This window comes from Gavia stellata, chromosome 1, assembly GCF_030936135.1.
Source record: "Gavia stellata isolate bGavSte3 chromosome 1, bGavSte3.hap2, whole genome shotgun sequence".
NCBI lineage: Eukaryota > Metazoa > Chordata > Aves > Gaviiformes > Gaviidae > Gavia > Gavia stellata.
Genome location: NC_082594.1, coordinates 30,967,110 through 30,981,129, shown reverse-complemented (window position 1 = coordinate 30,981,129; position 14,020 = coordinate 30,967,110). Strand labels below are relative to the sequence as shown.

The 14,020-nt window shown below is 43.9% G+C and overlaps 1 protein-coding gene across 1 annotated transcript in view; it reads right to left on the bottom strand.

Annotated features, from left to right (window-relative positions):
* Positions 1–2,115: 2,115 nt before the first annotated feature.
* CAB39L (calcium binding protein 39 like) overlaps positions 2,116–14,020 on the bottom strand; it is a 37,088-nt gene continuing 25,183 nt past the window's right edge. Inside the window, exons 5-8 of the mRNA XM_059819224.1 lie at positions 13,926–13,985; positions 12,291–12,356; positions 11,476–11,619; positions 2,116–3,989 (exon numbers count right to left, since the gene is read on the bottom strand). Of these exons, the coding sequence (XP_059675207.1) occupies positions 3,810–3,989; positions 11,476–11,619; positions 12,291–12,356; positions 13,926–13,985 (450 nt within the window). The 3' untranslated portion in view covers positions 2,116–3,809. The remainder of the gene's footprint in view (positions 3,990–11,475; positions 11,620–12,290; positions 12,357–13,925; positions 13,986–14,020) is intronic.

The following is a 14,020-nucleotide window of genomic DNA, read 5'->3' as shown; positions in this document are numbered from 1 at the left end:
GGCAGGTGCCAAAATGCAAGTCTAAAACTGGTGGAAGGCCATGGAAACCTGTATTTTTATACAAGAGTGCTTAATCAAGAAGGGGGAGAACTAAAACCCATATCCCCTCTGCCTCATAATGGCCTTCACCGCCAGGCATAAGACATTCTGCAGGAAGGTGCTTCCAGCCAAAATGTTGAAGTGCTTCTACTTCAGACAGAAAAATGAAGCATTTGTTGGCCCAGAGAAAAAGCTTCTCTACTGACCAAAGATCACTGCACCCTTTGGAAAGAGGCCTGGGTTCTCTTAGCCCTGCTCCAATTTCAGAGACAAGAGCAGAGCACGCACTAGAGAACAAATGGGATCCAGACCTTCTCTCCCTCATGCGAGTGCTTTTATCATTAGATTGCAAGGTCCAAGTCATTCTTTCCTTCTCATCTGATCTTGTCCCCAGAGCATGCAGATTAAGAGGCTCAAGCGGTCTGAACGCCCACGTTTCTTGAAGGCCAGAGTCCTGCATCCTCCCCAGGGTTCACACCTGCTGGCGTGCATGCCATTACAGACAAGGGAGGCTGTTGCCGCTTCTCATCAGGTTTTTCTTAGTGGCACAAGCTGCCCAAATCCCCGGACAGAAGCTTATGATTCAAAGATTCCTGGCACTCTGCTGTATCAAATAAGGTTTTATGTGCAGGATCGTACATCGCATGTTGGCACAGATTCATTCATACGATCCAAACCCCCCTGAATGCTGGGTGGGGATTGGAATGGAGAGGTTGCAGCCCAAGCGTCCTCCAGCTTCTTTTTCTCCCCGGACTACAATCTTCTTCCCTGTCCTCACTCTGATGAACTGTGTCCTGCAATCACACAGCTCCCCCCAGATATTAATTTCAGATAAACTGTGAGTTACTGGTGGGAGCAGTCGCTTACACAGAAGAACCACCTTGACTGAATGCACCAAAGGAAATCAGGAGTTCTATCGTTATTTCAAAGTTGCATTAGAAAAGACCTAATTTTCATTTAATTAGGGATGTGCCCCCACCTGCTGTGAAATACTATTATAGTGCTTAATTTCATCTTCACCATTTCTTTTCCTTTTTCTTCTTTCAAAGAGCTAAGCTAGTTGAGCTTGGGGAAGACTCGATTACTTTGAGGTGTGTTGGCAGTATCTACTTCAGGACTGGCTTCTTGTATGATAAGCTGCAAGGGGCCTGGCACATGTCATTCTACCGTAAGACCACTCCTTTTTTTCCTCACCTGCAGACACACATTCACACACTCCCCTTTTTCACAAGCCCTCCTTACCACTTATCCTGCTGTCAGATGGCTGCTCGCGCTGGGAAAGGCTACCTTTGCAGAGATGGGGCCCATCACTCTGTTCCTCGTTGGCCTGCCACATTTCTGCCTACGCAAACACTGGGGGTGTGGGTGTAACCTCACTCCTCATATGACAGCCAGGTTTTTATGTCTTCAACTGCTCTTCTGTGTCCAGACTGTGCAGACAAGAGTGGCTCACAGTGCTGACCACCCTCTTTATTTCCACAGATGCGCAGGGCACCTCTGCATGGGTTACACTCACATTGTCAAGGGCAGGCATTCCCCAGCAATGCACCATTAGACACCTTTTCCAAGCGCGGACTGTAAGCTCGATGTTCTCATGCGACTCCAGAGGCTGAGGCAATGGACATGTGCCTCTGTGCTAATCCAGCCCCGGAGACAGCCCCACCCTGGGAGCTCAGAGCACAGCCAAGCTCCTTTTGGTTTCAGGCTCCAAATCTCAGAGGATCAGACTTAAAATTACTACCTCTGAGGACTGCGATTCTGGAGATAGTCTTTATCGACCCACAAGCTACCACTGATAGTGAACGCTACCTCCAGGGCTGGGGGTGAAGATCGCAGTCAGGCTAAGCTGGACTGCAGCCTGTGTTGCCAGGCCCCCTGCCAGCCAGGGCTGCAGATGTGATGCTTGCAGAGTGCATTAGCTCTGAAGGCAGTGCTCGCTCTCTCTCCCTCCATCTGCTGAAACTGCTTGGCAAAGGAAAGAAAGAATTTAGCACTGGCTATCCAGAAAGGCAAGAGGGGAAAAAAACAGAGATAGAAATAAAGGGTGATCAGTAATCATGCCTTTAATAGCTTGTAAATATTTTTTTTTAATTCCAGGCCACTAAGATGTACATTTGTTGTGTATATCTGACATTTGAAAAAAACATGAGTCCACAACCTGTTCCGTTTCATCCCTTTTCTAAAGCACATAAATTAAAGTGTCAGTCACCCCAATATACAATAGTTTTATGAAGGAAAAAGTCTTGTTCTGTTTTTACAATTCAGTGTCACCTTTTTATCTGAAGCATTAGCTAGAGTTTTAGCTAGATAACTGTCTTACAACAAATAGGAAAACTCAGAACTTAGGCTGTCCAGAAAAATTCAAGAAATTTCCACTCCCTGCTCTCAAACTCCACTTCCTAATAAAGCATCAGAGTAACATGTTCATTTCCCGCTAGAAAATGAAAGACCCCCAAAACTCATCAGACACACCTGGGAAACACTGTTTGGACCACAGAGCTTATTAAACTTAAAACATGAACAGTGCAACTATTTCCTATTCTGCAACTTCAACGCAGAACCTGAATTCCTATCGGGATGAACAAGGATAGAAAACGCCAGACTACCAGTAGCCTTTGGCGCCTGGGGCTGCTAAATTGCCTCCCATGCTTGATTTAGGTATCCAATAAACGCTCTCAGCTTTGAGAGCACTTGCAGGTCCCAAATGACTCAGGGCCACTCAGTGGTTCAGGCTGAGGCCATTTCAGCATCCCCTTGCTGAACTCGGCTCAACCCCGGCTCGCACAGCTGGGATTTGAATCCAGATGGGAAGACGCTGAGGACCCTTCTCTTGCACTGGTGCCGGGGCTCAGCGCTTGCCACGATTCAGCAACGCAGCTCTGGCCACCACCCAAAATTACTCCCACTGGAACTGGGGCCAGGCTTCTTGCTGATTCTAGTAGATGCAGGATGACTTTATTAGCAACGCAGCATGGGCTTTGACAGAGGGGGGTTGCTCTTGCCTTCTTCCCATTGCGGGGTACATGGGCACCGCGTACCTGGGGCGGCTCCTCATCAGTCTGCTTGGGAGGTAGTGGGAATAGCCTGTGCTCTAGCACAACATAGATCATGTACAGGAAAATGGGAGGCAGGCAGAAACAGCAGAAACAGCTCATCTGCCTGATGTCTTCATCCCTTCCCTAGCACTGAATAGAAAACCTCTGATCTAGGGGAAAAGAAAACTTAAAGATGAAAGAACACAAAAATAAAGCAAAAACATGACCTTTACTGCTTTTTCATCTCCCACTGTTTTGACTAAAGAAAGAACCCTATCTATAAGTGCAGCTAACTCCAGAGACAAATGTACTCTTTCACAGTCTTGTGTGTGTGCAGCGCTAAAACAAAGTCACAACTACAGGTGCAAAGGAACAATGTTACCGTTCTCAGGAGACCTACTCTGTGCACTCACCAAACAGCTTGAGTTTGCTGATAAAGTTAAGCAAAGAGGTTCATTCTTCTTGAGCACAGATGAAAATCCATCAAACCAGATTCTATTACAGAGAGATTCTAAACTGACATAAATAATTATAGTCTTGATTAAAAATAATATATTATTCTAGATTTTTTTTTAGTTTTCATGTAAAACCCCTAACTCTTGACATCTAGGAACAAAGACAAAATAAAAACCAGGCACTTGCTGTGCCTTCTCAAGCACTATTGTGGTGTTTAAGGGACACAGAGGAACTTAACAAATGAGATTAATGCCTACAGTGGAAAACAAGAGGAGTTCTTCATGCTGTTGGCTTTTTCAAGTCTCGGATTTGCTTAATCAGGTAGTTCTTCTCATCAGTGAATTGTTCATCATCCGTCCTCTCTTTCTGGAAATTGCTCAGAAACTCAATTAGCTTGGGTTGGTTTTTCAACAGGATCTCCACAATAGGCTGTGTTTTGTTTGGACTGGCCACAAAAACCTAACATGCAAACAAAACCAGGCACAGAGAGACACACAGAGAGAGGAACATCAGTCACAACATCCCCATGAGTTATTTTCTAACAAGTCAGCTGAAGGCTGGCAGACAGATACTCTGCTGCTACACACCTTGTCCCAAGGCACAGAAAGAGGAGTTACAAACACGTTGGTTCAACAGCAAATTGAGGCAAAGCTATGCCTGCGTGTGGTATCGCTTCCCTTTAATTTTGGTCCTTGTTGATAAAGCGTTTGATTGTAAACCCAGCTGTTGAGAGTGGGATATGAATTCTCAGCCTCTTCCACGTGCAAGACAAATACACAGAAATTAATTATCAGAAGAATGGAAAAACTTCGTGTCAATATTGATATCATTTCCATACTAAACCAGGCCTAAAATTAGACTTGCCAACTTCGTTTTGATTTGGAAAAAATATGTCAGAGGCTCCACTTCCCTCTGCCTAATCCATTCATGGGAGAGTGGAAATACCCAGCAGCAGGAGCAGGAGTGCCATGGTGTGCCCAGCGCTTTTGCTGCCCTTGACGAGTGGAGGAGGGTGGCAACGCAGGGAGGTGACGTGAGACACAGATACTCACCTGGCACAGCCAGCCTAGTGCTGTGGGCTTACTGGTCATCTCAAATAGTAGTTTCTAAGGATAAACCTAGCTGTGCTCTGATTTTTCCTTCTGTAATGCCTAAAGCCGCGGAGTTTTCCAGTTCTGAACATGACCCCCTACGCTGCGACACTGTTTCTTTAACATTTTCGCTGCCCTACACACCAGCTGAGAACAGGAAACTTAAGGAGGGTTGTAAAGGCCAGTGGTGACAAGCTCTTCCCAGGGACCTCAGGATGCCGCAGAGATGCGGAGATCTGCCGGCGTAGGTCATGGGGGGGCAGACGGGGTGGGGGGCCGGCGGTGGGAACACATGCGCAGCACACCCCTGGCCACCCTGGGAGGAGCTCCCACATCTGGCTTGCACGGAGGTTACCATGGCTGGTCAACAAAACACCGCCCGAGTGCTTGTGCAACGACATAAATAACTCAAGTTATTCTCTACCCGACGAGAAGAAATTAAGGATGGACAGGACTGGAAAACATCCAGTTTCTCTCCAAGCCTGTTCAAACCAGAATGAAAACAAACATCTGCTGACCGTACAGAATGGCATGTTGTCCGGCCGAGCGCCCGCGGCACCACCACTTGCCCAGCCCCAAGGCTGCTGGCTCTACACCTGGGGCTCTTCTGCAGGTTCATTTATCTCTGCTGCGATTGCGCGCACATGAAAACCTGGGCCACATCCAGCTGGACAGGGAGCTGCTGCATTATGTGATGAGGAACAGCACACACACCATCCTGGGGGACTACGTTACAGCCCCTTGCCCCCAGAAGCAACATCTGGTAAAGCCCGGACAGGAAGCCTAACCCATCGTTAGGCTTTGTACATCCCAATTAGGGGATGTTATACGAGTGGTGTGGAAAATGCCACTCGTGGGGAACGTGTGGAAGGTATGGGGCTCAGCACACATCAACAGTGCCTCACTAAATACTTCTGCCCACACAGGAAGGTAAGGCTATTTTTTATATTCCATAAAGGTGAGGTAAAGCGTCTACACTTAAACCCTGGCATCCTGATGCCGTAAAAGCCCTAATCCCTGCCTGTGCTTTTGTCTCCTGGGGATCCCTCCTCCTCAGGTCTCTCCTAGGAGTCCCTGCTTCAAGGTGCTTTTCCCTCTGCTCTGGCGAAAGAGCTGCAACCTCTGCCATGCTGGGTGAACGTTCCCATGCCCCAAGGCTTTTACAAAGTTTTCCTTGATCTAGTGACCAGACCGTGGTCCCTGTGACAGTATAGTATCTACAGTCATTCACATTGTCTTTGCACAGGCCTCCACATCGCCCTTCTCTGATCACCCTGGGCTATAATCTCAAATAATTTCTTTTTATGCCTATTTGCCACGTAAAACTTCTCAAGAGTAGCACCAACAGCCCCAACTCCCAAGGATCCCTTCAGAGCAGCCACTCTAAAATAACAGCTTTCCTGTGAGATGCTCCAAGCACTCAAAGTGCAACATCTTACCAGGGACACGTCTATCAGTGGGTCAGACAGCCAGGTCACAGCTCTCGCTACACTTGATGGACTGTCGATAGCTGGTTGTTCTGTTGCAGCCTGCAGCATCTGAAAGCAATATCCCTTCCCTTGCAAATAACTTTGATACGCTGCTATTGATGCATTGATTCCCCATAAAAGAAATAAAGGGTTTGGGGATGTAAATCACTACTGTACTTTACAGCTTTCCAGTCTGTGCCTTATTTAGGGAACACAAATCCTGAAATCTTGTGGGTATGAATGTTTGGCTTTGGCTGAGACTGCGGCAGTTCCTGCTCTCAGTTCCAGCAGTTGCACGGTGCAACTCCCCACGTGCTGACCTACAGCAGGTCACCAACCTGATGGAGGCTGGGTACTTCCAGGATTTGGACTGTGATAAGCTCCAAGTCACCTGGACAAGCTTCCTTTGAGAAAAGCAGTATGTAAGCCTATGGGCAGTGATGAGGAACATAACCATTACAGATCTTCATTAAAAGGTTTTAATTTTGGAGTTCAGTTCCCCCTTTCTGACCAGGAGAAGAAAACAATCAAGTACATTGTGAGAGGACCCATGTTTTTAGAAATAATCTGACTATGGTGCAAATGGGATCCATTAAAGAAGGCCTGACCTTGAAGTGCTGAACATCTTCCTTCAATGAATATTAGGCCTCCTTACAAAGATAACTGAAGGCTGACTCTCAAAATGAAGAAATCTAAATCGTTCTTGTAAAAGCTATCTGGTCTGCAAACAGAACCAGAAGGTTTTAGTGGTAAACCTACTAAATACCAGCATTTCATATTGGTCCTACAACTGGTATTACCATAGCAAATAATCAAATAACTTAGTGTAATAGATGACATCACATCCTGTTTATCTTCCTGCTCAATTATTTATAGATTATAATCTTCCCCTTGCAAAACTGTCAAACTGAACATTCAAACAATGATCATCTTGACTGCCAGTCTTGCTCAGTGTGTCAACAGGAACTCTAAAGAGAGCATGTTAAAGGACCAGAAAATTCCTGAAATGTTATTCAATACTTTGGCTAAGCAAACAGAATCAATTCTGCTAGTATCAACTAATGAGCTTCACAAAGCCCAGGATTAGGACCACCATGAGACTTTACTTTTAAAAGAGCCCCCCGCATTCACAACTCTGTATTGTCACAGAGGAGGAGATAAATCCCTGAACAGAAATCATTATTAACACTATCTGGAACATGTGTACTACAATGAAGTATAACTGAAGCTAAAACACTTCAAAGAGAATTTTGTTTCACCTATGGTTTTATTATGAAAGGCTGTGTGTTCTAGAGCACTTAATTCCAATATATGAGAGAGACAGAGACCAAAATAAAGAAAGTACTCATATTAAAATTCCAACTCTAAAAATAGCCATTTCAGCACAGTTTCGTTTTGTAAATATTTGCAAAAGGCCTGGAATGAAAATCAACTCTGAAGCTTCACAAGTTGTCCAAAGTGGAGCTGTTGCTCTCTTCTCCATTAAAAGTCATACACTGGATTTCTTCAAACAAGTACCAAAATCACTTGATTAGAGAATCTGACCTTGTTTCCTTACAATTAATAACCAGGCATCATCCCCCTCTGGGACTACAGCAGAGCAAAAGCGATTACAGAAGTTGGATACCCTGGATTGAGTATTTTAAGTCTTGCTCTGGGGTCACACGCAATCTTACTGTGTCAGGAAACTGCACGTAGAAGTGCCTTACGGTTCATGTTGCATATAGTGTAATTAATGCTTCTTGTAACTCTTCCTGCCCTATAAACTCTCCAGCTAAGAAACAGAGAGGACACATCCCCACAGGCATGGTTTCAGCTTCGTACCAAGAGAAAACTGTCAGTACAGTCAAATTATGTGAGACCATTTGCAGAGCAAGCTGCAGGAGGTAGCTCTATCATGTGCATGAAAGAGAATGGAAAAATGAAACTAAGGTCACAAAACACAGTGTACCCATTCTATTTTTAGATTTAAACAGTAAAATATATCTTGCTAAATGTCTGTTTAAGAACAAGAAAGTTGCATAATCCAAATTCACTGCTACAGGGTGTTTTCCTCAAAACAATCTAATTGTTTATGTGAAAGCCAAGAGAGCTTGTTATTAGCCTTTATTTGTAAATTTGTAAGGTCAAAGGAATACCTGCACCACGTTCAAGTAAGTCTGAAAAATTTGGTCTCCCCTACAAGCAAACTCAAAGCAGGCTCCACTCATAACTGTCACAAATCCATCACAGGAGCTGGAGAGCCCTTCCCAATATTTGGTCCTCAAAGTGTGCATGCTCAAGACTGAGACCTCTCCACTGAAATCAATGCAGAGAAGAACCAATGACTGTCAAAGCCTATAACTCTAAGCAACCCCACTGGATTATTTATGGAGGAGGAGGAAAGGGGTGAGGTGTGTTAGCTTTTCCTGATGATTAAATACTGGTTAATTCTCACACATACATTGTCTGCAATATCCAGCTTTACAAAGCAGCCACAGGCCTTAGGATGGTGGCGCAAGGCAGAAGCTCCATTTTGCTCAGGCCAAAGGAAGAGAAGGAGCTGGAGCTAGGAGGAAGATCATGCATCTCCTCAATGGAGAATGGAAGGAGGCGCTGCAAGTGGGCGCTCGGTTTGTCTTCAGTTTCCCACTCAAAGTATCCTGGATGAGTGAAATGTTCTCAGAGCTTGAAGGGCTACTGGCATTTTCAGCCACTAAATGTTCCTGCAAAATATTTTTCCATTAGAGGTGCTCAGCATTTGCATCTCTATCTTACAGTTTTGAATCTTCAATAACTAGAAATTGCCTCAGGGAGTTAAAAGTCATGTGCCTTTTTCTGGGGCATGGGAGTGAGTATTGGAATTTGGATGCTTACAAAACAAGGACTGTCTCATTTCAGCTGTGTCTAACTGGTGAAACATCTAAATCAGGTAATTTAAACCCAGATCTTTCGGCAGCTCAGACAGAGCAGCAAGTATCCACTTCTCAGCAGACCTTTGATTTCAAATCACTCTGCTTAATCTACTGTAATTTCAACCAGGACTGCACAGGTATTTTGCAAGCACAATTTAAAAATGCAGGCACAGTTTAAAATGTATGAGATTAAAAGCTGAGGACAAGATTCCTCTCCCAGTTACATTAGCATGGAATTATTACAGCTGACAGGAGAACCAGGCTGAGGGACACTAACCCAGAAACAGGAGGCAGGGACACTGCAGAACAGGGCACAACAAGGCAGTAGCGTTTTTCCCCATTCTCTTAAATATTTAAGGATTTCCTTTAGTAGTTATCAAGAAGTTAGAATTCAATTTAAGAAATGAAACCAGAGGAAAATGCTTTTCTCTGACCCGCTCTACAAAGCTAATTCACAGTGCAATTTTCTATAACGGACCCTATACCCCTACCATGCCCACCAGGGAGAAGCTGAGTGCTTCTACATCCAGCTAACCCAGATCCTCAGTGAAGACCTAAAAGGGGAGCTCTGCTGCACCTCTGGAGGTATCTAGAGTGCTGCTGGTGGTTATAAACAAGCAATTTCCAGCTGATCAGGTTCTGGTCCAAGTCTGCAATTTCCCCTCAACGAGCACTATGCATGTGAGATACTGTGAGGCACACCATGGCACTGCTTAAATGCTGCTGGCAGGTACTGCTGGAAAAAACCAACATCATCTCATGGAGGTTAGTATCTAAGGACAGAGTTTAGCTCCTTGAACTTGAGAGACATAATGTTACCACCACACACTCTTTCTTTTGCTGGGCACCCCAAGCACCTCAGCACTATTCAAGGAATGTGTGGATGAGGCATTGTGGGACATGGTTTAATGGGCATGGTGGTGTTGGGTTGATGGTTGGACTTGATGACCTTACAGGTCTTTTCCAACCTTAGTGATTCTGTGATTATGTCCACATGTTAGCAATTGCAAGTGGTCAGGCAAGGCTGAGCCTACAATATCTCCACTCTAACTGGAAATGGGACACAACATACTGGAAAAGGAAAGGAAGGGAGGAATGGGAAGGCAGAATGGGAGAAACAGCAATGCGTGTCATGGTTGCACAATGGAATCCTTTCAAGTTATTCCAAACCCTTTCAAGTGCCTCTTAAAATAAGCAAAATCAGCTGTTCCCAAGGCCTGGGCCATGCCTATCATTAATTCAGGAACAGCAACTCCTGTGTTTCATACATAAAAATCTGGCATTTATTCACAGAGCGGCTAAGAGAGCCCAATCTTCTGATCCCTTCCCTCCATAGGCATCTCAAAGGCTGCAAGTATTTGGAGCCTGGCTGCTCTCTTATCTTGGAGCCACATACCTCCTGATAAGGAGGAGAGTAGAAGTTACTCACAGTGGTTCAGCTGACTATGGAGGAAGTCAGAAAGGGAACAGCTTACCAAGCTGCTTATTTCAGGGAGGGAATTTTTTTTTAATCCTCCTTGAAGCTTTTTTTTTTTTAAAATGAAAAGCTTTTTGGAGAAGCTGCACATCCTCTAAGTCTCCACACTGAAGATGTGAAAACTTTTTTCCAAATCAGAAATGGCAGAAGTACAAAACTCAACAAGTGACCCTGAATTTGTGAAAGGTGATGTAACCTTTTCACAACAGCATGCCTTTTGGTATGATCTGGTATCTTGCTTAACCATCTTGGGGAAGGATATCCTTACAGGCTCAATACTCCTGAAAATCATTAACAACTCTATTTACACAGCTTGAAATTAATGTGTTCATTCTAAATTAAGGGTAGTTTTGCATAATAACAACCCAACTCACCCTCTGTCCCAGAGCAGAGAACTTTTTTGATAGGAAAACGGTAAACTTTTCACTTATTAACATTAATCATCATGAAAAAACAGACACTGGTTGGGTCTGGTAATTGTTTAAGACTGCACTAATGATGACTGCAAAAGGACGGAAGGATTAAACTCATTTCAAGCTCAGATTTACCAAATCTTTTTAATACTTAACAATAAAAGCAAATTTGTGTTCGTACTGATGCATAGCGCTAGCACCATCTACTTTTGATCTTAATGTAGAGTTTTAAGACTTCTTTTTTTTAATCTTTACCCAGAATCACATTGTAAAATGACCTAAGAGTTGAGGGAAGGTACCCTGGATACAACCTAGAAGCTGTGTATTTTGTTGCCTGTAGCATCCACCTCATCACTACTTGAGTGACTACTCTCAGCCCAAACCAAAATGATGCTGCTTTAGATCTCACCTGAAGGAAGACAAACAGAAATCAGAGGCTGAGTGATAGAAAGGTTTTCAATTAAGGCATTCTCAAATACTGGAAGTGACTGTAAGCCCCAACCTTTACTTTAATTTTCTGGGCTTTCTCTTGCCCACCTTGAAAGACACTTTTGTGAGGAAAAGAGGAAGTCTGTCACCTCTACAGCTCATACTAGCTCACCTTGAACACGTGGAATGCTTCAAACTGAATGTTGGGGCTTTTATCTCGCAGCAAGTTCATCATCAGCTTCAGATTTTCTGGTTTGCTGATGTATTTTGTCATGATGGCAAAGTTGTGTCGGTCCAGAATCAATTCACCCAGCAGCTACAGAGACAATTAAAAAAACCCAGAGGTTTTTCAGTCCACCACATTATTTTTGAATGTAATAAAGCAGCAACATATTTTAATGCTTGCCTAAGAGGTTTCAATGTCCCTACCTTGAAAAAAAAAGTAAGTAGGCTTGTTATCATGCAGTAATGTCCAGTAATGCTCATCTTCTAAATACTACAGCAAGGGATCCCACATATGGGCTGGGTGTAATAGGAGCTGCTGTGAGCCAGCTAGGACAGAAGCAAGTGTGGTGCAGCTGTCCCACAAAGACACCTTCATTTCATTCGGATGTTACATTGACACGCCTGTCTGGTCCCATCTGCAGGTCATGTCAGACTTGGTGCTGTAGCAGCAAGCAGCACCAGACAAACAGAGACTATCACATTACTCTCAAGTTCATTTTAACCTACATTCTGAACCAAAGTACAGATTTGAGGTCAGAGGAAAAATGATAGTGCTTGTTCCATAGAAATGGCCCAATGCTTCACCAGAGATCCAGGAAATAGAAGTCACAGCAAGCTCTCATGCATTTTAAGAGCAGCATCCCCAAGCACTTATTTCTTTTTTGTTAGAAAGTACGTGGCTGCTCCATTGCCATACGTGCATCTTGACATTCTGCATAACATGGAGTTCAAATTTAGAAGTGCTGAGAAACTTTACTTTACCTTCAAAGATTGTCTCTTTGTTACATAATTCTCAGAATGAAGGAGTTTTTCATAATCCTCAAAGATCTAGAGTAACAAGAAAACACAAATGGATCCAATTAATGTCCATCCTTCCTCCTCCCAGTCCTTCCCACCCCAGAGGAGCAGCAGAGGCTGCAGCAGTGCTGCCCTCTAACACCTCACTGCCATGCCAGGCCCAGCTCTCATGGCCTTTTTTCTTGGCTGGTTATCACACAGTGAATTAATGCCCAGGAACACTCCTCTTCCAAATACTGCAGAGAGGGATACCACATATGGACTGGATGTAACAGGAGCTGGTGCGAGCCAACTAGGACAGAAGTAAGCCAGTGCCTCTACAGACTTCTCTTACAGGAGGGTGAATCTGCTGCCAGGACACATGGGTCCAGCATATAACGTCCACTCACTCATATTGTGGTCGTGACTTGCTTTGTGATTTAACGCGATACCCCAAACAGGTGACAGTGCATCCCATACTGGGGTACGCCAAAACCTTCTCTTGTGAGGTGCCACCTGCCTTGAGCAGCTCATTAAAGCCGTTTGCCCAACGAGGGTCACTAGGAGTTGAGAGTGTGCTGGCTTTTGCAGGATTGGGCCAAGGGAATCTTGTGGTCAAGAAGACTGAGAGAAGGTTATGATGTGTTCAAACCATCTACCAAACAAGCAAAAACCCCCAACGCTGCTGTCCAAGAATCACCTAAGAAAAGGCTCACTTCCACAATTTATACCTAAAAATTTTAAATGTTAAATAAACGTAGAATGGGGACTGTTCCAGTGCAGTGCTTCAGTATTAAGAGAAAAGATTAGCAGAGACACTAATTTTGCTCCAGTTAAGCTGCATTTGTGACTCAGCAATAATAAGCTTGATCTTTATTTAACCTTCTTGGTAACTCTAGAATGAAAGAAATAGTCTTCAGCCTTTTCACTTTGGCAATGAAATAAAGAATACTTCAGGTAACACGAGAACATAACCTGTAGTCTAATTCCATGATCCGTATCAGTCCAATTTTAGTTGATTCCAATTGAATTTTTCTGCCCCACATTTGGTTCAAAACTGAGCCAAAAAATCAAAGTGAAAAATGGCAGCAAACCAAGGGACTAATTGCCTTAGGATGGTAAAAGGAATACTCACACCTCAGTCCCCCAGTTAAGTACATGTAATTTCCAGTAATGCTAAAACTTCTTCCAGTAACTCTTCTCCTCTGTCCCAAAGTATTATAAATGACACTGGTATGGCTCTATCAGCGCTGGAATATCACGAAACTCTTTAAAAATGTGCATGCATTTTTCCCCATGATATATTTACATACAAAGTTGACAGTTCCATTCACATATGAGGAGATATGATGCACGCAGAGAGCAATAAAACTTGCTTTTAAACTATGAGTTCTCCTGAAACTTTGGCACATGTGCGTGTGTGTGTGTGTGTGTGCGCAGAGGGGGTACCTGTATTTCAAATGCCACGCAAGGATTCTGCTTTAGTAAAAGCAATGTTTAGTTTTTCAGTCCTATGTGACTATTTTATATAGAGCATGAAACCCTCCACTATTGAAAGTGCACTTTTTTCAGTTAAGCACATACAGATTTTTAAAAAATTCTTGTATCATTTATACTTACCGCATCATAATTTTGTTCCAGAAATTCTGCTACCAACAATTTGTGTCGCGTTAACAGGTCCTGGGAAAGAACAGAGAAAGGTTACCTGAGAGAGC